At 38.6% G+C, this 23,584-nt stretch overlaps 1 protein-coding gene and 1 long non-coding RNA gene across 3 annotated transcripts in view; one reads left to right on the forward strand and one right to left on the reverse strand.

Moving 5' to 3' along the window:
* The window catches only part of LOC103665343, a 406,966-nt gene extending 406,386 nt beyond the window's left edge, over positions 1-580 (reverse strand). The window contains exon 1 of the long non-coding RNA XR_569272.2: positions 442-580. This is a non-coding gene — a long non-coding RNA (uncharacterized LOC103665343). The remainder of the gene's footprint in view (positions 1-441) is intronic.
* A 119-nt stretch (positions 581-699) lies between these two features.
* PAQR3 (progestin and adipoQ receptor family member 3) lies at positions 700-22,212 on the forward strand. Of its 2 annotated transcripts, XM_040625286.1 has the most exons (7): positions 700-1,014; positions 4,565-4,727; positions 9,341-9,496; positions 12,395-12,592; positions 15,186-15,276; positions 18,021-18,169; positions 20,827-22,212. In XM_040625286.1, exons 1-6 carry the CDS (start codon positions 830-832, stop codon positions 18,161-18,163), a joined length of 936 nt encoding a protein of 311 aa, XP_040481220.1. In that variant the 5' UTR covers positions 700-829; the 3' UTR covers positions 18,164-18,169; positions 20,827-22,212. The 2 variants fall into 2 exon arrangements, with proteins under 2 accessions (XP_040481220.1, XP_008691571.2); XM_008693349.2 differs by lacking the exon at positions 20,827-22,212 and having other exon boundaries at positions 18,021-20,768.
* The last annotated feature ends 1,372 nt before the right edge of the window (positions 22,213-23,584 follow it).

A 23,584-nucleotide genomic window follows, 5' to 3' on the forward strand; every position in this document is an offset into this window, starting at 1 on the left:
TGTATTAGCTGGACCCCACTTTTGGCAATGTTCCATCTTTATCATTCAGTTCAGATATTCTCATTTCCATTGTGATTTCTTCATCAACCCATTTAATACTTAGAAGCGTTTTGTTCCATTTCATACATTTGGGAGTTTTAATTTTGTTTATTTCTACTTTAATTCTATTGGGTTAAAGAACATACCCTGAATGGTTTCAGTGTTTTGAATGTCGCTGGGGGTTTCTTTACGGCTTAATGTATACTCAATTTTGGTAAACGTTCCACGTGCGTCAGCTTTCCTCTATTTTCAGCTACTTCAAAGGACAGACTTTAGCTTAGAAAACCTCCCTTCTAACGCTACGTGTGAGAGTCTAAGCTTAAGTAACTGGCGAAGAGTTAGCCCTAGTTCTTAATTTTCTTTCAGTGAACTCTTTTCTTTTCCCTTTGAAGAAAACACCACCTGTATTCGCCTGCACAGTTCCGTGCTCTTCTCACCAACGAGGAAAGGCTGGCGCCTCGGTTCAGCCGGCCGCCCAAGCGTGCGTCCGCTCCCGCGTCGCTGGCAGCCCCCGCGCCAGCCCGCCCAGCTCCACCGGCGGCCGAGGGGCGGGGTCCGCCGCGGCGTGCTGACGTCAGAGAAGGCTGCGACGCCGCCGGGTCCGCCGCGGCGCTGACGGCGGCGGCCGGCCGGTGTGAGCGCGGAGCGGGGCCTGGGCAGCGGCGGGACCGTAGGACCTCGCGCTGCTTTCGCGGGCTCCGGGGCGGGGGCGGCGGCGGCGAAGCCCCCTCCCCGGGGAGGCGGGGCCTGGGCGAGCTTCCCAGAGGGGGAGCGGCGGCGGCAGGGAAGGATGCATCAGAAGCTACTGAAGAGCGCGCATTATATAGAGCTGGGCAGCTACCAGTACTGGCCCGTCCTGGTGCCCCGCGGCATCCGGCTCTACACCTACGAGCAGATCCCCGTGTCCCTCAAGGACAACCCGTACATCACCGACGGCTACCGGGCCTACCTGCCCTCCAGGCTGTGTATCAAAAGGTACAGTCTTGCCGCCTCCGCGGGGCGCGCCTCGGGGGGCGCGCCGGCAGCCCCTCCTCCCCACCTACACCCTTTTTGTCTGGGTTCCTGCTGCTTTCCCAGGAACAGGAGCCTCCCAGTCATTTCCTAACTGCCCCATGCTTCTCATTCCTTTTTGCCATCTCTCTCCTCTAGTTATCTTTTTCCCCCACCTGGGTGCTTGATCCACGGAATAATAATGACAGTTAACAGTGATTTTAATTAATAGCAGTTTCTCCTATGGCGCTTTGCAGTTTACGGAGAGCTTCTACATCCTTTATCGCATTTGGTGCTTATTGGACTTGACGCCACTAACAATGGCCAAGTGATATTTGCCCCAGTGTATACCTGAGCTTTGTTTATTTTTAGATCAGCCCTATGGAAATTCAGATGGTTTGGGCCAGAGAAATGCCCAACATGGTATATAATAGGAAATTATATTAATATAATAGAAAACAGGTTCACATTGCCATATATATATATATATATATACACACACACACACACACACACATACACACACATATATGTATATATATATGTGTGTGTGTGTATATATATATCCCAGAGAAACAGGATCCTGACTCATTCATTCAGCAGATACTATGGAGCCCCTCCTAGGTGCCAGGCACTATACCAGGTCATGCAGAGAACAGCAGATATGGCCCTTGTTCTCATGAAACCACTAAGGTTTGGTCTGAGTGACACACATTAAAGAGGTAATTACTCTATTGCATAATAACCATTGTGAAAACGCTGTGTAGGAAAAGGACTATAGCCAAGAGAGACTGTAATGGGCACCACCCTCCACTAGAGCACCCTAGAAGCATTTCTAAGAAAGGAATTTCTTTATCATCTAAACCTTTAAAACCATGAGTCCCTTGAAAGCCTGGGTTTTAAAAAACAAAACCAAAAAATCAGTGTTCTGGTTCTTAGAATAGCTTTGTGTTAAACTCACTGTATATGGGGGTGCCTGGGTGGCTCAGTTGGTTAGGTGTCTGCCTTCAGCTCGGGTCCTGATCCCAGGATCCTGGGATTGAGCCCCGCATCAGGCTCCCCACTCAGCGGGAAGCCTGCTTCTCCCTCTCCCTCAGCCTGCTTCTCCCCCTACTTGTGCACGCTGTCTCTCTCTGTGTCAAATAAATAAATAAAAGTTTTTAAAAACTCTATGTACTTAAATTTAGAACTCCACTTTAAGAGAATTAAGGTACAGATATTGGTTAATTCTAGGATTCTGTAGTGACAAACTCTAGTGCTGGAATGTAGGCTGTTGAATTGCTCAAGAAGCAATCACACATCTGATTCTTGGTCTTCTTTTCAGCATGGTCTTTCCCCAGTTCTTTCTGCCCTGCCTTGAGAGTGTTTTGGACTCACAGTCACAAGGTGACATTCTGCCCATCCCTACTCAGTGGATGGCCCACAGGCCTTCCCAATTTGAATCCTGAGTACTATTTGCCTCCCCAGTGTCTCCTTTGCATAAGTTGTTATACAAGAAATCAGGGCCCTGCTATGGAGGTGAAGTTCCACAAGGACAGAACAGGTAGTGAATTACCTCAAGTATTTTATTACCCACATAGGAGTAGTCCTCTGCATTCTGATGTTAGTGTCCAAATCTCATGGATTGAGAAGTGAAATACATACAGTGCTTTGATCTTGGGCTGTTGAGTCAAAAAGACTTGGGTATCCAGATCTGCCATTTAACCATTTCAGGACCTTGAACAAAGGTTGACCTCTCTGAATCTTATTTTACCCTTTTGTAAAAACAAGGGTAATCACAATTCTTGCTTCAAAAAATATTAAGGATTAAATGAGATCGTGTGTATAAAATGCTACACAGGGCATGGCGCCAAACAGGCACTCAATTAATGGTGACTTGTTTTCATCATGATTATTGATTTTGAAGCTGAACAGAGAAGCATAACTTCTCACAGAGTAAGAATAGATTCTCTACAGGGAATATTCTTCCAAGTGCTCCAGCTTGTCTTTTCCCAGCTCAGCTTTTGCCCTCTCTTCTTTTAGCTGTCAAGAGTGACCAGGACAGATTTTGGATATAAGGAGAGGTTTTGTATGTCACAGCTGTCCTGCCAACACTGTTAGTTGGAAGGAGCATGCCAAGCTTGTGCCTCTCAGTTCAGTTAATCAGGTTATACTGGATTTCACAAAGTGAAAGGTTCTGAGGCAATAGGCAGAGCAGAGTATTGATCATCAAACAAGTCCTCTAGTTAGATGTGTTCCTTCACATTCCTGCATCCTCACCCCTGCCCCAATATAAGTAGTCTGTATACTTGGTGCTTTGTACAGGGTAAAGCCTGAAATTCATGAGAAGAAGTTTCACTTTATTCTTGATGATCGTTGGATAGTGTGAGACCCTGGTCTGTTTATGATGTGTAAAAATGGGAAAATGAGAACCATGGTGATTCCTACAAATTCAGTAAGTTAGAGTTATACATTAATGCTTATTAATAAGGAATCTGAACCAGTGAATGTCAAAGACCTTAATTCAAACAAAAAGATTAGATTTTGTAAGAGAAATGCAAGAGAATTTTAAACAGTAAGTAATCAGATGAGTTCTATCCACAGCTAGGGAAACATCTCACAAAATGAAGGAGCTAGAAGGGACTTGCAGCAGCATTTAGTCCATCTCCCTTGTTTTGTAGATGAAGAAACTGAGCCAGAGAGGCTAAGTGACTTGCTTATGATCACAAAGCTAATTTGTTGCTGAGGGGGAGAGTGGAGGGACAGTGAACCTCTTGACTCCTGGTTGGTGTGGTACACTCTGCACTAACCTGTGCTGTTAAGGCTACTTAAACTCAAACCAGTCAGGCATTTAGTGAGCAAATAGTACTGCTGTTAAAAGTAACCTATTGTACCTAAAAAGGAGGAACTCATGCCACCTAGGAACTAGTTTGGTTTCACACAACCACAGCAAAGCTGTTCTAGCATGCCTATCTTAAAGGACATTTCCAGTGGAACAGTTTGTATTTATTCTGCTTCTCTCGAGTCTGTTTAGCTTTGCTTTTAATGAGTACTAAAAAGGTATTTTAAGTTTGTGCCTAACCTTAAACTTAGCATGTTTTCAGATACCTGTTTTGAACATGAAAGTATGGTAGCTCACATTTAGTTTAATCTGCACAATCATTTCTGTAGACATTTAGCTTCTAATCTGAGCAAGGCGCTCTGCTTGGGACAGTGGTATCATAAAAATGGATGGTGCCAGCCATCAGGGAGTTGATAGGCTGGAGGATGAGATGGAATTTATACATAAATAACTCAGATAAGGAAGGAAATGGTAAATATGACAATAGAGGTAAGCACCAAAAAAGCTCTAAGATCTCAGGGTTGGTGGAGACGTGGAAGAACCTAAAGATCAATTAAACTAAGTGAGATATCGTATTTACAAAAGCAAAGATGGGGTTAAGGGCTTAAAGTAGCAAGTGTTAGCTAACTGCCCCCGAAACGGCCCCTAACCTTCTAAATGCTGATGGTGAGGAAGTCAATATGAATCTGAGATGCATGTCTGTTTGTTTTCCAGTTTGTTTATTTTATCTAATGAGACCGTAAACATCTGGAGTCATTTGCTGGGTTTTTTTCTCTTCTTTACCCTGGGAATATATGACATGACATCAGTATTACCTTCGGCAAGTGCGTCCAGAGAAGATTTTGTAATTTGTTCTATTTGTCTTTTCTGCTTCCAGGTAAGTCATTTCACAAACATTATTATTGGTAAAGAGAACTTTAATCAGACAAGCTTGGGCAGGCGATCTTAACGTCACAGCCACCACTTGCTTTAAAGAGTCCCAAAATAACATATAGGTTAGCTAATTCATAATTTAAGCAGCAAAAATGTTTTTATGAGAGTATATTTGGACTTTACTGTTAGAGTATACTTGAAGTCCAATAGATTCTTAAGATTGAGAAAATGCCTTTCCTTTTCTCCTTCCCTTTTTAGAGATTTCTGTTTTAAGATTTAATATAAGGATAGGAACCTCTGTACTCTATTTTCTGGCTGAGATAGAACACCAGTTACTGCTTAAAACTTTTTTCAGAAGATTTCCCATCTTTTTCCTATTTATATGTCTGTGATTTCTGTATTTCTTTCCATACTGTCTTAATTTTAATGTCTTGTTTTGCTAGTAATGATCTTTTCTATTGCTTTAATGTTTATTTCCTTTGGTCTTTTTACGCTTGCCTGGTTTCAAATACTTTCAGTTTCTCCTTTCTACCTCTTATATTTGTTAGTTCCCCAGCACTTTCATTTTTCTTCAAGGATCTGTAAAATTCCTTTAAAAGTTATATGTAATAGTTTTAAAAACAAATAATTCTAAAGAAGAAAACAAATGTGGACTGAAATCCTGCTGACATTTTCAAAATTAAGAAAAAATGCAGAGAGTACAGAAAAACATAAAAATTAAAAGCTATCACCCCCCCCCCCCTTCCTCCAAATATAGGCCAGCACTCCCTGAAGTTCACCTGTGGCTACCATTTGAAAGGTGCACAGATGTTGCTTTCATGATACATCACTTAATTTCAGACCTTTATCATTCAACTGAAGTTAAAACTTCAGAGTTAAATAACTAAAAACACATTGGGAACGTCTCCCTTCCCCTTTTTTCCTAATTCTGGTTTCTGGAATAATGTTTTAAATTTCATTGAGGGAAAGAATACTCTTGTATTTTTATTATTATTATTATTTGAAAATTATTTTTTCTTTAAGTATTTTTAAAGTATACTCATTTTGTCCTGATTGCAGCCTAAACATCTCTTAGAATCCATCTCTAGTTTTAAAATAGAAATTAATCAGTTTCTTTATAGTTTAATTTTTAGATGTATCTTATAGACGAAGATGCTCTTAATAACCATTAATAAGCAAAACTGGTTTATACTCTACTGTTAATTATATGGATAGTATCTACTTTGAAAATCCCACGTTTTCCTCTACCCCGAGGCCTGCCCTTTATTCCTTCGCCATCCAGCCACAACTGACGTCAGTTCAGGGAGAGCATATTAATCTTCATATTGTCTTAAGAAAACATTGCATTGCAGGACTGAAAAACTGAAATAATTACAACTGCCAATGAAGAAAAACCCAAAATGTTACAGTGACTTGCTCAGGATTATTCAGCAGGACAGTACAATCCCGTGCTAGCTGCTAGTGCAGTGATCTTTGTTATACACTGTACAAGTTGCCAAAGGCATCAAGATGCTAACCACAGCTAAAGACAGCAGATCTTCCCTACTGAACACTGCCATCTCTGTTGTTTTTATTTTTATGAAATTAAATTTATAACTTGTTGGCTCAATTTTCTCAAATTCTTAGAGTCAGCAGGGAGCATGATAAACCACAAATTAAGACTGATTTACATTTAGGGGCACCTGGGTGGCTCAGTTAGTTAAGCGTCTGACTCTTCATTACTGCTCAGGTCATGATCTCATGGTCTTGGGACCGAACGCCACGTTGGGTATCCGTGCTACGTGTAGAGCCTGCTTAGGATTCTCTCTCTCTCTCTCCCTCTCTCCCTCTGTAAAAAAGAAAAAAAAAAAAAAAAAAGATGGATTTACATTTAATTTTTAAAAGGCATAACATTTTTTCTCTTTCACTTCTACCATTTTATATGCTTAGTACTTTCCCACCAAGTAGATTAAGAGTACATTCTGAGTAGTAGAATGTAATTTCAGGGCCTTTGAACTTTCCCAGAGGTCTTTCTGTCTTAGGGAAGAGTAGAATCCAGGAATGCCTTTCCCTAAATTCAGTTCATTTGCATTAAGTTCCACGATCTCCATCCAGGCACTCAGCTAGGCATCGTGAATACAGTGCTGAACAAAATCAACCTGTCATAAAGATCAAGTCACCCAGGTAGGAGGGCGGGAGGGAGAGTGAGGCAGGGATTTAAGCAGATAAAAGTAATTTGTGTAAAGGCCCAGAAGCAAGAGACAGTTCAACACTTCCTGGACATGTAGGGGTTGGCCTTTGTGCTTGGCTCGTGGGAGAATGGAGAAAGATGAGGCTGGAGGGAGGCAGGAGCCAGATCCTAAAGTATTTGGTTATCATGCCAAGGAGATGAGATATAGGATGTCACACTCTAATTTTCTGTCTACGTTGATGGAGTAAGATAATCCACAGAAGGAAGCTTTCCAGAAAACTGAAACCAAACTCAATTTGCCAGATAATTTTTCAGTCAGTTTTTTTAAAGAATTCTAATAATAACACATTTCTTTAAAACAGAACATACTAAGCATAGGTTTACTTTTTAAAAACTCAGTGTTCTCTGTTAACACTATATATTTTAATTTCCTTTTGAAAATTGTCATTTTTCTCTTTATTTTCCTTTTCATAATGAAATTAGCTTTACTGTTGTTTCTTACTATTACTATAAAATAGACTCCTGTAGGAATTCAAACAAACAAAAAAGCGTATGGAAGAAAGAAAAGCCATTTGAATTTCCACTTTCCAGAGATAGCCACATTTGAAATTTGTGTATGCATAGCTGCCTCCCCCTTACCTGCCGATCTCCTGAGCTATGATCATCTCTGCTTACTGTTTTGTGTCAGTCAGCATTGTGACAATGAGATCTTTCCTTGTCAACGAGAATACACACCTTCGTGTCCTCTGGATTTACTGTGTTTAATCTCAAGGATAATCTGACAAACAAATAACCAAGCCTCTGAGGTTTATGTTTAATTGGGTCAGTGAACTCTGACTTGTGGCTTCATAGCCAAAGCCACGGACTGATGAAGATTTTAGACTATGAATGAACAAATGACATTGTGGCTAGGTACATTGTTTTGAATATTGATATTGAAGCTGTGGGACCTGATTAGGTTTGTTTAATGACCAGACTACAGACTGGCTAGCTGACCATTTTTCTGCCTGAGCAGTTGCTTACAAAATATTGATCATTTTGACCTACTTCATATCATTTATCTGTGTTTCGTATCATTTATCTGTGCCATTTGCTGCATCCCCGCCATCACTGGCTTACTAGAGGCTCTTGTCATTGCTCTCCAGGGCTACTTTTGTAACCTCCCATCTTAGCCTTTCCATTAAGGCTACACTTAAAATCTTCAGTAGTATCACACCTCGCCCATAATTTTGACGTTAAAACTCTCTGAGGTATAGGACTTGTCATAATTGTATTATGAATTTCCTGTGACATTCCTAAATGGTTCTGTGTTTCTCAGTACACTGCTTTTCCTGTGGACCCTCCAATAAATATGTTGTCACCTTTATTTATATTCTTGATGAGTGCTGGAACAACCTTTTAAGATCCAGCCAGGTGGCAGCCCTTCTGTGAAGCTCTTCTCCCCATCACTTCACCCACCAAACAAATGCACACATATACCCACAAACCAGTCCCTTCCCCCCTCTATTTTCTCACTGTGACTTCTTACATCCCCACTTGTATGTCCACTTGTTTCGGGAATATATTTCAGACAGTAGAGGTCACATCCTTGTATCCCCAGGGTATGACACACAGCAGGTATTTAATGGCTGGAGGGAGGTCAGCCATGGAAACCTTGTCAATCTTCAGAGCAGCTGCTTGAATCAGATTAGCTTTGCTCTCAGTTTGGCAGCATATAAAGTCAGCATAAGTCACAATTATTTTTTCTTGAACACAACAAAGCTGTGTTTAACTCACGACCCAAAAGTAAACTCTATACAATGAAATCTCATACAGACATAGCGTCTTAAGTGTGAAAAGAAAAATTGTACAACAGAATGTATTATGTGATTCCATTTGATTAAAAAGTACGTATCGTGTGTCTGTGTACATGTGGACTTACATATCATAGGTGTTTGATACATTCCTTTTAGATTATCTAGAAGGACACGTAACAAATGTTATCAGGAGCTACTGCTGAGGAATAGATTAAGTGGGAGGAGCTTATGTTTTTACATTAAATAATTCTGTGTTCTTCGATTAATTTTTTAAGGACATGGATTACTTCTGGTGGGTACTTTTTTAAAAGGAAACTCATTTGTGAATCCAAATAAGCCTCGATTAATATTTGGAAACATTAACATTATATAATTTTCAACTGCTGTGCTACTCACTCAAAATTTTTATATTATAAAATATCTACCATTTTAAATTTCTTTCTTTACTACTGTTACCCTATTTTACCCATAAGGAACCTGAGACCTGGAGAAATGAGATGGCTTGCCCTGTGGCACAAAGCCAGAATCCAGGTTCAAGTCTATTTGGCCAGAAAGCCTGGGCTTGACCTAACCATTTCCCTGAACATCACACATGAGTTGCTTTAATTTCTTTTTGTTTCACTTTGCTAAGATTTGTTTTATTTTCCATAGGTCTGTATGCTTTGCTCTGTGGGCTATCATCTTTTTTCCTGCCATCGATCAGAAAAAACCTGTCGAAGATGGATGGCACTAGATTATGCAGGAATTTCTATTGGAATACTGGGATGCTATGTCTCCGGGGTATTTTATGCATTTTATTGTAATAACGTAAGTAACTTAAAACATTTTACCTTCTCCCTTTCACATAGGTCTTGGGCTTTCTTGCCATGGTTCCTTTGAACTTCGGAATAAACACATAATTAACTTATAAAGGAAATAAGAGTCTTGTGTATGTATAAACTCATTTTTCAAAAGTGCCCTGTGATCTCTAATATCTGTTACCAGATCCATACTCATTTTACTAATTTTCCATTGAAATAAATATTTAAAGATATTTTCTTAAAACGGATGTAAACACTAAATTATTAACGTTTCCACTAAATCCATATAGCTACATGAGTCCTCACATTGCATATCTTTTATTTTTATGTTTATAGTACTGAAGTTAAAGTTAGCACTTGATAAAATTATGATGCTGGCTGCTGCTTTCCATTTTCCCTGATCCTTTACTCCTCTCTCAGTGAAAAAAATAAAGGATCTGTTTGTAAGCATGTTGAACCAATTCTTCATAAGAAATATGTTTTCCTTTCTTTGGTCTTATATTTGGAGGTAAGCGTAGAGACAGACCAGTTGGGTGGCGAGTGACTTTAACAAATACGTATCTGAGTTCAAGATCAGCTCTATTTTCTGACTCTGATGTCACAAAAGTCAGTTGTTGCCTTGTGCAAAGCAGCGTTTGAAACACTGCTATTGAATTATGTAGCACCTGACTTAAAAATATCGGCCCGCCAAACTAGTGAGTATGGCCTTCTGTCTCATCACCTCATGTCCCAGCCAGGAGGCAAACTGCATCTCCCACTGGGCTCAGTACATCTCAAGCCCTCCCATTCAGAAAGTCCTCATCAGCTCTATTCTCTCTTCCTCCTGCTCTCCTACCTCACTGTTTTCTTTTTCTTTCGTCCCTTACTTCCCTCCCTTTCAGAGCCAGGACAGAGCTGCACAGGGGCAGTATCCATACTAGGTACTTGTAGTCCTGTTCACAAAGGGCTAGAGCCTGTCCTCTCCACAAGCCCTCCGCATGTAGCAGGTGCTCCGAGCCATACTCCCCAACCTTCACATACTGGGAAGATTGGCTGTAGCACAGGATTCCTCTGCCTTGGGAATTCTTAAGTAGGACCTTTGTCTCTGCACAATAACAGAGATAACTGCCAGTAAAGGTAAAGTGTAAAACTAGCAAAGAGAAAAATCCTAAGTTTGGTTTGAAGTAAGAGAATTTTTGATTGTAGACACTTACATATGAGCCATTTACTTTTTAGGCCTAATTACTTTAGAACATAAGCATTTAATTAAATATATAAGCAGTTAACCTTGTAAATTGATTTGATTTTAGTAATAAATTGTTCATATCTGCTCAGCTTTCACTTACTCATTTTGCATGAAACCATTTATATCTTTTTGAAAATTTGGAATAAGCTGATAACTAGGAGCTTGTGAGTGCAGTCATTGTCATATTTGAATTGTTTTACTTATTCTTTCTTCCTCTGAAAGCTAACCTGTTTTCTGTTTACATTTTCCTAAACATACCTGATAATTCAAGAGAGTAGTGGGACACTTCTTATAAATCTCTTTTTAGAAAAGCTAGGCTCCCAAAAGAAAAGAGAACCACTGCAGCTAATGATCATTTAAAGGAAAAATTGTTTTCTTTCCGCTGGTACCCAGTCATTTCCAAATATTCAGTTGCTATGGTGGGTCTTTATCTTTTAAGGAACACAGGCTGCTTTGAGAACGAGGTTGAGAACTCTGGACCCTCCATCCAGAGGGTGTACATTTGGGCACAGACTAACCAAACAATTTGACATGTGATTTCAGGAAGCTAATAGCCCCACAGAAGTCCTTAGAGCCCAGCTGAAGAGCTCCGCTGTATGTAAGGCTCACTTTTGAGCTTCAGCTGCTCATTTAGATACCTAAATATTCTGTAAGCCCTTCAAACGTCACATATTTTAAATGCACATTTCATGCTTTCCCATTCGCTCTCCCACACCCACACATGACACCTGGATTATCTTTGCTCATTTGCTTCATTAGTAGAAGCCATTTGCATGGCCTTTCGTACTGGAAGCAGTCTTCGCCATCCTCTTCTCACGCATTCAGTCAACCATTAAGATTTGAGTTTATTTTTAAAAAGTCTCCCGAAACTGCTGTTCACGTCTGTGTCTTCCTTGTTCAACGAGGGTCGAAGCCTCCATCCCCTTCTTTGAGTCAATTCTAATATCTCCTAGCTGGCTTCCCGTCACTGCTTTCTTTTCACACCGATGTCAGAGTTATCTAGTAAGTCAGTTTGAAAAGCAGGCCTGTCATCTTATTCTTAAAGAACCTGCTATTCCCCCAGTGCCACCATGTTAAAGTTCCAAGTCCTTAGCCTGACAGTATGCCTGCCTTTCAGCCTCCCTTCTCAGAACCTTCCCACTGTGTGTGCTGTTCCTTTTCCTTGAGAACTCCCTCTTCCCACACAATCATATATATTCCTTAAGATCATCTGCTTAGATACCATCTCCTTTGTGAAGCATTTATTAGCTACTCCAGGTAGCAAACGCCCCCCCCCCCAGCCCTTGGCTCTACAACATTCTGTTCACAGCTCAGTTACAGTATTTACCATTGGATTGTAATCATTTGCTTATGTCTGCCCCTCCCATAGTCTATGAGCTCACCCACTGGGAGAGTCGGTGTCATAGTCAGCTTTGTTTCTACAGGACTTAAATTGTCCCTGGCACATAATAGGTACTCAGAAAAAGCTTCTGTGTGAATAAATGTGGTTTCTACCAGCTCACTGTCATCCTAAGAAACCTAACAGTTGTATGGAACATGCAGTGTTTTAAGGAAGGAAGTTAATTATGTTTAGAAATGAAAAAACCACATAAGTTTGGAACGTATAGTGTAAAGCCAGAATTGCTCTTTTCCTTCTCTTATTTTTAGTAACAATTACAATTGGATTTCCTTTACTTATAGTATTGGCGTCAAGTGTACTTGATCACAGTGCTTGCTATGATCCTGGCAGTGTTCTTTGCGCAGATCCATCCCAATTACCTCACCCAGCAGTGGCAGAGGCTCCGCTCTATCATCTTCTGTTCCGTGTCGGGATACGGAGTGATCCCCACCCTTCACTGGGTTTGGCTCAATGGAGGAATCGGTGCTCCTATTGTACAGGTAGATTGAATGTAGTCAATATTTCTCTCATTTTTTTTGTCCTTTCAGTTTTATTCATTTTGGGTAAAGTACTGTAATCAGACCAGGTAGGTGGGTCTCTGTCATTTGAGAAAACACTTATAATTGCATATTAATGCCATAATGTTCACATCAATATAAATAAGCATGCCTTGCAGGAAGAAGTGTAACTACTGTTTTTTTCCCGAGATGTCTTTCTGCAAATGATACGTTCTTAATTCTCCTTCTTCTACCCTGAATGTATAAATACCCAAGTCCTTATCAGTGGAGGAGAACTTCCACATTTCCAGCTTTGTTAGCTATGGCAAGGATAATGCCAGTGATAACACAAATATGGAACTAGGAGTAATTGATTGATTTTTATGGAGAAAAAGGAGCTGGGAAAGATTTTTCCTTGGGCCTGTAGAGTTTGAGGCACCAGTGGGATGTAAAGGTGGAGATGGAGTTGGAATTTAGGTCACAGTTTGAGACTAGTGATCAAGATTTGAAAATAGTTATTGGTAGCTGGAGCCATGAGAGCATGTCCCACCCACCAAGGACAATATACTCGGAAGTAAAAGAAGAGCTTTTAGAGTAAGGTATTATGGGGCAAGTCGGAGTGCATTTAGGAGGTAGCTCAGTGAGAACACCTCAGTATACTTGAGAAGGGGATTAGAAATAAGACTTAAGATCTCAGAGATCCATATAAGAATGCTTTAAGGATGCACTTGAGAGTAAACTTACAAATTTTTAACATCAGTAAATATGCCAGGAAATTTAGCAGAAATAATATACACTTGTTGCAACGGGACCTTTGTCTGGAATATGGGGATTTAAATGCAGGTTTTATTCAAAAGGATCATATTTTTTTAGAAGACGGGAGAACTAATAGTAAGCTTATATGTACTTGCATGAAGTTGGCAACAGCATGGTGGAAAGCGTTTGGGTATAAAACTAGGAAGAAAAGAAATTCTGTGATATAGCAAATTGAGCGATATGATTTGACCACTTTGTCAACTTGAGAACAGGGTGATGCTTTCTTCATAAGAATAAGAAATTGGGAGAAAGTGAGACAGTAGTGATGAGGAACTTAGTGATCCTGATATCTGAAAACATCATTTCTCTACCAATTTTAATTCCCTGAGTATAAGTTAAAGAAAATACAATGGTGAAACACAACTCTAGATTTAATTCTAACCGGAAATGAATAACTGGTTATTGACATAGAAGGAACCGAAATTTGAGACGAAGTGAACACATCCCTTTTAAGCTTCTAATGATAAAGAGAACCAGACCTATTAAACCAGATTTTTGAGAAATTCAGAAAAATATGGGAGCTTTCCTGCATTCAGAAATCTTACAATAGAAATATGGTTTAGGAAAATAGTGGTTCTGAAAGATGGAAATCTAATGTGATCACAGATCATTCCAATGAAGAAGCAGAGGGAGACTTCCCGAGAAATTCTCCAATAAGCTGTAATTTTTAAAAGATAGGGAAAGAGAAAGAGACTTAATTGAAGATGAAAAGTTCCAGAAGGGCTAATCCTGGGAAGCAGGGTGCGGTTGTGTTCTAGAATGAGAAATCTCATGTTCATTAGTCTAAGAATGTAGAATTTCAGGAGGGCCATAATAATTCTCAAATATTTGTAGAGAGAAGTAATCTGTCTTTATTTCTTAAATGGCTTCTTGGTGAATTAGGTATATAACCAGAATTAGGAACAATATGTACAAATTTTAGCTGGCTAATTTTCTTAGGGCAAGGAAAAGCTTTCCAATTAGAGCTGAGAGATGGACTGCTTCATATAGTAGTATTCAAGAAGACCATTTATCTGGGTTGGTGGACAGATTTCATTGTTGGGCCAAACCTCTTTTTTTTAATAGATTTTATTTATTTATTTGAGAGAGAGAGTGAGCACAAGCAGGGGCAGCAGCAGAGGGAGAGGGAGAAGTAGGCTGCCCGCTGAACGGGGAGCCTGACGTAGGGCTCGGTCCCAGGACCCCAGCATCATGACCTAAGCCAAAGGCAGACGCTTAACCGACTGAGCCACCCAGGTGCTCCCAACCTCTTGTGTCTTTTCTAGCTACAAGTCCCTTATCTTCAGTTTTTTTGCTTATTCAGCTAACTCCGTTCCCCATATGCATTCCGCCCATGCATCTATGTTATAGTTGGAGTTGGGTGTCCTTAGGACCTTCAACCATGTTAAAGTTCTAGCTCCTTTAGTACTCTTGCCTTTAGAGTACTCTGTTCCACTCCTGTGGGCCATTTCCTACAGAGAGGAAGAAGGAAAGAAAGAATCCCAAGTAGACTCTGTGATGAGCATGGAGCCTGACAGGAGCTCGATCTCACAACTCGGAGATCATGACCTGAGCCAAAACCAAGAGTCAGACACTTCACCGACTGAGCCAGCCAGGCATCCCTGTTTCCTACAGTATTGAGAGCAGGGTTTCTATAATTGGAGACTGTACAAAAGCAATTGAGATTTAACAAGGTTAAATTCCACCTATGAATTCTACCTAATCTGTGAATTAGATTCATAATAAATTAGGAATTCAGTCAGAGTAAAAAGATCTGTGAAAAAAATGTTTTGCTTTTCAGGACTTTGCACCCCGTGTAATTGTGATGTACGTGATTGCTCTTCTTGCTTTCCTGTTCTACATTTCCAAAGTTCCAGAACGGTACTTTCCAGGTAAGTATCACTTTTATAGTGATCTCGTGACTTTATTCTAAATATGGTGGAAGTGTATGCTTCAGAGTATCAAAAGTTAGATTTTTTTCAATATTATTGGTTATAGAATGGCTCTCCTATTGTCAAATGTTATCTAAAAGCTTAACTTTCAAAGGGCTTTCATAGACTTCCTTTCCTCCTCACCATGAGTTGAGTGAAGTAGATGAGGTCACCACCATTTCCCAGTTATAAGCTGGTGACAAAGCTGGGAATCTTCTCCTAACCACTGCTTTTTTTGTGGAATACTAATTATCAATTACCATTGACTTCTTTATATACCAACTCATCTTAAAAAATTATTTATATAGAGAGAGATCCACAAAACAAGAAATAAGAGAGGAAAATAAGATAATGAAAAGAAGCCAGGGTTAGGATCACTTCACCATATGTCCATCATGAGGTTCTAAAAATAGGTAAAGACCACCAATCTGCCTTTCAGCTTCCTGGTACCCTGTACTAAGGGGAAAAAAATATAAGTTAAGGGTCTTCACATCCGCAAGACATACACAAGCTAGTAACGCAATAGGACAGATTTCCCTGATTCTTCAGTCCAGAAAAAAATGACATTTGATAGAAAATAACTAAGAGGACGCTAATAATGTTGTCCAAAACATGTATTTGCTTGTTTAGGAACGTAGGTCTGGAGTCAGACTGCTTGGGTTCAAATCCACATCACCCACTTACTAGCTACATGAGCTAAATAAGTTACTTGCACTTTTTCAGCTCATTTCCTCATCTGAGCATGGCGATACTACTTTTTCTCATGGCGCTATTGTGAGGATTACATGAGAAAATGTGCAGGAACCACTGAGCAAGGTTCCTCACAAGTAGTAAGCACTCAATACATGTCAGCAGCTATTATTATGATGATGTCCCTCGACCTCAGTCCCATAAATGGGTAATGTGATTCAGTAAGGGACAGAATGACGTAAGTCCAGGTGAGTTTTGGTTTGAGTCAAGAACAGAGTTCATAGAGCAGTGATTTTTTTGGTTTGAGGAGCTAGAAGTAGGGCAATGGTTCAAATTCAAACTGCAAACTTGTCCTTCCTTCCTGGGTTAAGAATCTCTTCCACAGTAAATTGAAGATAGGGTTATGCCACTCATGATGTATGTTGGGAAGAAAAAGGATGAGAAGCCCTGATCTAGAGAATGAATAGAGCACAGAACCTCTGGCATTCTTCTGTGCACTCGTTTCTCACCAGTGAGTTTTGAGTAAGAGTGGAGTAGAAAGAACCACCTGAGTGTAAACACTAGGATTCAAGATAACTAGGACATGTCCCTTCATTGAAGACCACCCATCCTTTCAGGGAGGGCCAGAACTTTCCTCAGAAAACAGTTCTGGCAAAATACATTTTTATATCACTTTATTAATAATTCTTTTATTACTAATTTGTTCATGACAAGTACACATAGAAAATTGAACCATGAAATTTTTCTACACTACATAATTGTGGCCATAGTGTTTTTATGCCTTAAAATATTCGTATCAGAGGTTTCCAGTTGTCTAACATAGGATCCCTATAAAAGGTCAAATGTTATGTAACTTAACTTTTCTCCCAGATGAGCTTGACCTGAACCGTGCCCCGTGTAGCAGAGTGTGTGGTGGAGAACAGGCACAGTGGAGCAGCGGAGACATGGAGACCATACGAGATAAAAAGTCTTCACAGATAAAAGTGATAGTCTCAGATGCTCTTGAATGAGTGGCTTAGAAACCTTGTCTCACCAGTCCCCATTTATGACCTGGCTGTAGAGAGAGACCTGCAGTGGTGAGAATAGTGGGTGAATGCTGTGAAATCAACAAATTGACACCCAAGAACTTACTTTCAGCTCAGTTACATTTTTAAAAATACAGAAACAGCACAATGATATTTGATGGGGTCCAAAGATCCTCAAAGGTGTCCATGGGCAGAATTAAGTGGATCTATGATACTTGTATGACAATATAATCAGTTTTCTTTGTAACCCTCTGTACTTCGTGCTTTTGAAAATGAGTCTGTGGGTTTCACTAGACTGTCAAAGTGTGCTGTGGGACCGAAAAAAGGCAAGGAACCCCTACAGAAAGGATTGTGCGGACTTATACTTTAAAATCTACATACCATACTGTTTCTCTTGGTAAGAAAAGACAGGGACAGTGGTTGGAGAATATTTACATTACATGGCCATAGAAGCACCATGAGTAAGGAAAAGAGATGTACATTTAAATTTCTATAGCTCTGTATTTTATTTTGTTCTTTTTCAAGCAGCTTCCCACATGTTAATTATTTAATCTCCTTGGAATTTAAACTTTAAGCACAAAGAGAAATAGTTCTAAATTGTACATGAACTAATCAGCCTTAGTTAATGAAGGCATACTAATTACATTTTGTGAATTAGTCCATGGCATATATATCCAGACAGATAAGACAGGAGACAGGGAAGACAGAAGATCGAATTCCTGAGATTAACCAAAGTAGATTTGGAAGACACACTTGGAATAGTATTTCTAAAATCCAGCGTCCTTAAAAAATTAGAACCAAATATGAATTCATCCTTTTTAAAAAACATGTGGGTTTGAATGAATCTCCTGTCAGTCTCCAGGTGCTCTGACACTGCCAAAATCTCTTTGCTGCTAAGCTGTATTTCCAAGGCCAGAGATAAAAATATATTTTTATTTTAATATCAAAATATTACAATCAATATCCTTTTCTCTCTGCCTTCCCTTCTAGGACAACTAAACTACCTCGGATCAAGCCACCAGATATGGCATATCCTTGCAGTAGTGATGTTATATTGGTGGCATCAGTCAACAGTGTATGTCATGCAGTACAGACACAGCAAGCCTTGCCCTGACTATGTTTCACATTTGTGAATTCAGGTATGGCCACCTGGTGTATTCAGTTGTTAAGCAATATGTAATGGGGAGTTGTATACCCCACTATTTCTAAGATTCACATTAGATTTTCCCTTTTCCCTCCTATTTAATATATCATGAGTAATACTTTATAAAAATGGAAAAATATGCTTGGGGATCTGTAATAACTGCTTTACGGCCCTTAAAACTACTAATTTGCTGCTTGTACAGAAAGTGAAAATTAGTTGACATTTTTAAGAAACATCTGAATAACAGTGAATGTGAAACCGGTGTAGAAATAGTATTTGTTTTACTTAACACCAGCTTAATTTCCTTAGGAAGGGCTTATCTCCATTATAAAATGGAGTCATCCTGTGTGATTCCTTTAATAGAAGATATTTACAGTAGTTGATCAAGTTGAAGTGCCTCATCAAGGCCAGGGTTGCAATAGCCTGTGCTTAACACAGCTAGGAGAGTGGTCCTGAGTAGTGCCTAGCCTTTAAATACATGGTTTGTGAGAAACTGGCACTTAAGATATGATTGCCTTTAGCTACAGGCTCTCTTCTCCTTAGGAACACTGGATTTTTTAGTTTGCTAGCACAAAAACTTTAAACCTTTCCTCCTTTAAGTTGAGAGAGGCATTAAGACGAAAAGAACTTGTGTCGTTATTTCCCATCAGATAAGAACCACATTAAAAACTGCTTATATGATCAGGCAACAAATTCTGTGGTCTAATAACCAAGGCATTCACATTTAAGCTTTTTAATTTCAAAGAATATTACTTAGTTCCATATAATAATTGCACTCTTGCCAGTGGATTACAGATTTTTGGTTCCAAAATTCCTGTAGCAAAATAGAGAGTTTCACCTCTCTGAATTTGCAGTCCTAAATTTCCTGATGGATGGGGGTTCCCAGTTATATGGGTGCTACTTTCAAGGCCACAGAGTCCAGATGGCCCAGGGTTGACCCTGAAATAAACCTTAAGCCTTAGAACAAAGTCATGCAGATGCCCCAGTCAATGACAGGATTATTCACCTGTACTCTAGTCTTTCCCTGTTTATGCATGTGTTAGCATTTTTGACAACTCAGAGTATATTGATACACACTATCTAATATTTGGGCCTGAAGCATTACTGTTTATTGTATATATCTAAGAAATAGATCTCACTGCCCTAGCATACAATGCTTTTCTTGTTCTTTGGTCTTTTCATATGTATAAATCAAATCCCTCTTGAAGCAGTCACTCACAAAACATGTTCATTGGAATATAAAATATTATCCAAATTTCTTAATGGGTTGACATGAGCTGTTTTAAATACTGGTGTATCTTCAGAAAATTGTAATTACTAAATATCAGGACAAGTGTTGAGTGATCGTGAAGCTTGTTTCCACCTTGCCATTTATACATCTCGTATTAGGAATGTTACTTTAATGTGCCTCAGTTTATGCATCTGTAAAATTTTCTGTTTCTTTTCAGTATAGTGTTTTTGGAATATAAATTCCCCATGCTAGCATCTCAGCATGGAGAATCCTCCCAATAGGCTAAGGGCGCTGTATTGTACCCATTATGATGATGGAACACACTACTTTGAAAATGGCTACTTTGCCTCCTAAGGCCACAAATTGGATCCATATGCTGAGTGATAAAAAGACTTGCTGTAATGATAACAGAATATATTTTCCCCTTTCCCCCCAAACCTTATGGGTTTAACATGATATTATTGATTTTAAATAGATATTTTGTCATTTTAGCCAAATAAAATACAGTGAGAGTAGTTCTAATTAATTTAAAAATAGAAAAGTCTAGTTATTTTAGGCCTGGTACCATTTTTACTATAAAATCTTCTCAAAATAAAAAGATTCAACTTTTAAAGTTCTATTTTCTCTTAATTTTTAAAAAACATTCCTGGTTTTTTGTTAGAGTGTATGAGTTATTTAATATTTGCCATCTGAATTAATGATACTGTGTTTGACTGTTTTTTTTTAATTTAAAAGGCATACAAGTCTGACTGTAGGGAGAATTATACCATGTGAACATTTCATCTTTTTATGAAAATGTTAAATATTGTAAGAGATCTGTCCTCTCTCATTTTCATCTTCACTATGATATATTTTATTATAAAGTAGGGAATAAGTGAATGAATGTAGATTGCTGTCAACTATAAACACTTCTGTATGTCAGCATTTATTGACCACCTACTGTGTGCATACCACTACTGGCAAATTTTTTAAGACATTGCTAACATGAAAGAATATTTAAAAATTGCCTACAAATCTGAGCCTTGTAATAATGTATATTTATTTTTGTTTTTATAGATTTATTAAAATAAGAGTAAAAGTACACTATTCAGCTACCATAGACTGGTTTTAATTTTACAATGTGTAAACTATAAAAGCTCTTTACCTACAGACTTTACACGTACATTTTAAAACTATCCATGGCTGTTTTAAATTGTCTATTGTGATTTATAAGGTTGTAGTTAACTCATTTGAGACAATTATCTTTCTATATAAAGCCATTTTCAAAAGATAGTGCTTGTCTTTTTTGTTATTACACTGAGTGCAATTCAGTAAGCTGCATGGCAAAATACGTGTGATGTAAATAAACTGGGTTTACTAAATATATTAAGTGCTGCCTGTCGTTCTTTATAACACATAACAGCTTCAAAATCATATTTTAGAATCTGGAATGAAGATTCAGGGAATCTCTGTCACATCCTTTGGCATCCTACCTGGACAAAGTAACCGATTTGAAGATTGTGATTGACGTATAAAGCTGTGCAACTCCATTTGGCAGGTACCTACCTAGAGCTATCCTTTGCCCTGTATTAAATGTCAAGGGGCAAAGCCTGCACCTCTGGATTCCTGCCAGTGGCTGAGCTGAGTAGATCTGTATCCACCTGCATCATCATTCTGGGTAATTCCAGCCCTGCCAAAATGCGTGAAGAATCAGCTCAGCTATCCGGGGAGGGACAGAAGTATCTTTTCCATGCATTATCACAGTTACTGTGTTTGTATTCAAAAGAGGTGCAGATGCTACTGGCTACCAATGTCCCCTGAAATTCTGTACCATACTTCCTGAGTAGGTAGTGAGATAATGACCCCAAACTGAAACTACCTTCACAGAAACATTTTCACAAGGGAGAGGTAATAGCAATAGGGGTCTCTTGTGAAAAGTGGAAATTCTATCCTTAGAGGGTACGAATGATAGCCATGAAAGCTCTAGTCCTGCTTTATAAGTCTGGGATCAAAAACACTATACAGAACATACATGTAATTTCAATAGTGCCAACCATCTGAAGTAAAAAGCAAACTGTGTTTGTGCAACATAAAACTTCAAAAGCTCATGCCTTTACTATAAGAATAATTATATCTTATGGATGATGGTAGAGCTGGACTTCCTTAAAAAGGGATTTGCTGTTCAAAATAAATAGCTCTAATTGCAGGATATTTTTTTCTCTAAAGAAGTTAACCATAACAATTTGAACAGTGGTACGTTCCACACTTTGTACCATTTACTAAGAAGACACAAAGCCCTTATTCTTCCATGTAACTTTAGATGTTACTAAGTCAAAAAAAAAAAAAGTTCATAACAAGATGAATCTTTCCACAAGCCACCAATCTAAAGACTCCAGTTTGTGAAATAATACGTAAGATAATGCAATCCTGATACCAAACTTAGTCCACCAGTCCAACAAACAGGTTTTCTCTTTAACATGCCAAAGCCTCTTTTCTGACATAATCAAGGATTACGATATTTTATTTAACCAAATATTTGTTAAGTTATATACGTTACCAGTTTTTAAGAAGCTTAAATAAATTATACACAATGCAAAAACAATGCCAAACACTCAAAAGCTGCTTCAAAGTCATGTTTTTGCCTTACCTTCATTATTATAATTATCAGTCATTGTAGTGCCTGAACAAATTGTGCTATGAAGTATTTCTGCTGCAAAAATGCTAGGGCACAATAAGTTTTCTTGCTTAAATCCTACACTGTAAGCTTCACCCTAAGAACTGAGATCTAATCCTATTCATTTTTCTGTTCCACTAGCTGGAGCATAATAGGTGCTTCATGTCTGTAGTTGAATAAGAGAACTGAATAGAAGTCTACATCCAAAACATTTAAGACAAATAATGAAAAACTCCAAAGTCACTAATTATAAAGAATATGCAATCCATTTGGGATTTATTGCATTTAAAGAAAGCAGATTATTAAAACAGTAGGTATGATAAATACAGTAAGAAAATAATTTTAAATTTCAAACAAAACAAAGTGAATGAGGGACAGAATTCAGTCAATAAGAAGAGTAAGCAATGTGAAGGCAATAAAGTAGTAAAATCAGTTAGTGCTTAATTAGATGTAGAAAGAGAAAAAAAAAGGCAACTGATTCTATCTCAAAGTTTCCCAGCTATATTTGAGGATTGAAGTTCCTTTAGAAAGTATGTTTTGTAACAATTAGAAATACAATAAACATGTAAATCAGGTTTACTAAAAGTTAAAGTTATTTGCTTAGTGGTACATAAAAGGCTTCAGAAAATTCAAGTTTAACAAAAAATGGAAGTGTAATCAAAGAAAGTGCACTTAAAGCTGTTTGCCAGCAATTTAAAAAGTAGCTTACTATTACTATGCTGCTTACTATTAGATGACCTTTCAATCACAAAAAGAGTAGTAATAGAAACAACTCTTTCAAAAGTAGCACAATCGATTTTTAAATAAAAATAACCCCAAATGATGACCCATTGCATTTTCATCTGTCTACCTCATTCTTTTAGTGGCTTTTGTAAAACCTCCCTAGGAGTGAATGCTCTTTTAGTAATGATTGTGGTTGCAATTCCATTTAAAATTAAAAATTCACATTAACTCCACAGTAGAGAGATGTGACATGTGCATGCATACGTGTGTTTATATATTTTTCTCAATATATAAACACCCTGGTGTATAACAATTTTCAAACATAATTTTTATTCTCACAGTAGATCTGTCAGCTCAGTATCAGACCTAACAATGATGAGTGATTTTGCTAAAAGGAAGAGTTTACTGCACATTCTACACGTATTAAAACAAATATACCAAACTCCTCAGAACTAGTGATATTAATACATGTGTACCTTCTAGCAATGTTTATATCAAGTACCAAAACTTGAACTAAGCAGAGCAGCCGAATAGCAAGAAAACGGCTCTGCCGAAGGAACATCAGAGCAGAAGAGTGGGCTCCACCTTACTCTTTTCCACCAGCAGTATGAGAACAATCGATCACCGTTAAACAATAAACGGGGTGGGATAAAAGGTGTGTCTATCTACAATTCCAAATAATGTCATAACTGTGCCCAAATACACTCAATGGGGTGGTCAGTGGAAGAATTACACAATTTCCCAGTCGATACTTCTGAATAAATATTCTAGTCAGTTAAATTCTCATCCAGCCGGAAACCTTT

The sequence above is a fragment of the Ursus maritimus genome, unplaced genomic scaffold (assembly GCF_017311325.1).
Source record: "Ursus maritimus isolate PB19 unplaced genomic scaffold, ASM1731132v1 scaffold_8, whole genome shotgun sequence".
In the NCBI taxonomy this organism is placed as follows: domain Eukaryota; kingdom Metazoa; phylum Chordata; class Mammalia; order Carnivora; family Ursidae; genus Ursus; species Ursus maritimus.